At 49.0% G+C, this 1,674-nt stretch overlaps 1 protein-coding gene across 1 annotated transcript; it reads right to left on the reverse strand.

Moving 5' to 3' along the window:
- Positions 1–778: 778 nt before the first annotated feature.
- LOC144158645 (uncharacterized) lies at positions 779–1,414 on the reverse strand. The gene has a single exon (XM_077689711.1). The coding sequence runs from the start codon at positions 1,412–1,414 to the stop codon at positions 779–781; it is 636 nt and encodes a 211-aa protein (XP_077545837.1).
- Between the last annotated feature and the right edge of the window lie 260 nt (positions 1,415–1,674).

A 1,674-nucleotide genomic window follows, 5' to 3' on the forward strand; every position in this document is an offset into this window, starting at 1 on the left:
ACAAAATGTAGTGTGGGAAAGTTTATGGGGCAGTGATACCTGTTTTCATGCTTATTGATTTTTATGTAATGATAAGACTCTGCTGCTGCTGTGAGTGGTATGTTTGTATTCACGACACTCGGCTACTACTTATACAGGCAAACTTGCTTTTACACTTCAGTACACCTTTGTGGCATTGTGCTTTCCGCCATCAGAGTCAAAATCACTGGCATCGCTGCTACTGGCGCAATGGTTAGATGTGCCGATATTACAATCTTTTCTTCAAGTAGTGCTATAGTTATCTTTCTGTGATGTTGAAACGTATCAAAGTACTCTGTTGCTATTTCATAAGACACTGCCACTGCTTTTCCTGCCATTGTTTAAGTCCTAGATAATTAGGTTTTTTAGAGCAGATGGGGATGGATGTCACCAAGACCCAATTCCGCCAAACAAAATTTTGGTAGCCTTTAAAAAGGCTGTTTGATCATGGTGATTGTGGAGACGGTCGAGTGCTGATGGTGGCAAACACCAGAGACGTCAACCCACTGCAGTCCAAGGATGCAGGGTCAATCCCATCCACGGTGGCTGCTTTTCTGATGGAGGCGAAAAGCGAAAAGGTCTATGTGTCAAGATTTCGGCGCACGTTAAAGATCCCCAGTTGGTCAAAATTAATCCAGAACTCTTCACTACAGCGGGCCTCATAGACCAGGTGTAGCTTCGGCGTGTTTAACGCCACCAACCAAAACAGTTGCTGTTGTAGGAAGCATCTGTGCCATTGGAAGTGCTGTCGTCGTCGTTTTCAAAGCTCATCAACAGGCCAAACACCTGAGATGATGATGTCACCTGAGATGTCGCTGTCAGAAGCAGTGGCGTTGTCGGAAGTGCTTTCGTCGTCTTCCTCAAGCGTGGTGACGATTGGGTCAATGTAGTCACTACTGCACGTCACTTGCTGAAAATTTGCCTCGAGTGTTTGCATATGCCTCACAGCCTCCCGCCAATGTTCGGCTGGGACTTCTGCAACCTTATCCTTTAGCAGCTGTTCCACATGCGTAATGTTGAACGTCGTGGTGGCTGCTGCCACAGCGTTCTTAATTTCCGCCCAGATCAGTTCGATAGGATTGAACTCGAAGTGGTAAGGCGGCAGCCTTACCACGATAAAGCCTGCCTTCTGTGCAGCCGTGTAGACTCGGTAGCTGATAAAGCGTGGCTTCACACGAGCAACTATTCCCAGCAGCTGCTTCTTGGTCAGTTCAGCGCTGTACTGGATGCCTTTGCTGTCCAACCACTCTGTGATCGTTCGCTTGATGGAATTCGTCGTTGGCACTGCCTCGTTCCACCGTGAGTGGTAGGAGGCACTGTCCATCACTATGACGTTACCACTTGGGAACCTCTGCAGCACACCGTCAAACCAGCCTTCGAAGCGGGGGCCGTCCATTTCTTCGTGGTAGTCCCCTGTCTTTTTGCCACGGAACACGTCGAGACACCCATCAACGAAGTCATATTTGCTGCCTATGTGGGTTACAATGACCCGCTGACCTTTACCTGATGGCTGCTTCAGTCAGGCTGCTTCAGCGCCTGAAGGCGCCTTCACTGGACTTCACAGTGGTGTCAGTCCATACAGCCGAGGTCGTGTGTCCTGCCGTCACCCAGGTCTCATCCAAGTTGAAAATCTGTCGATTTTCCGCTCGGTACCGC

This window comes from Haemaphysalis longicornis, unplaced genomic scaffold (genome assembly GCF_048455015.1).
Source record: "Haemaphysalis longicornis isolate Haplotype H1 unplaced genomic scaffold, Haemaphysalis longicornis Haplotype H1 scaffold_1, whole genome shotgun sequence".
NCBI lineage: Eukaryota > Metazoa > Arthropoda > Arachnida > Ixodida > Ixodidae > Haemaphysalis > Haemaphysalis longicornis.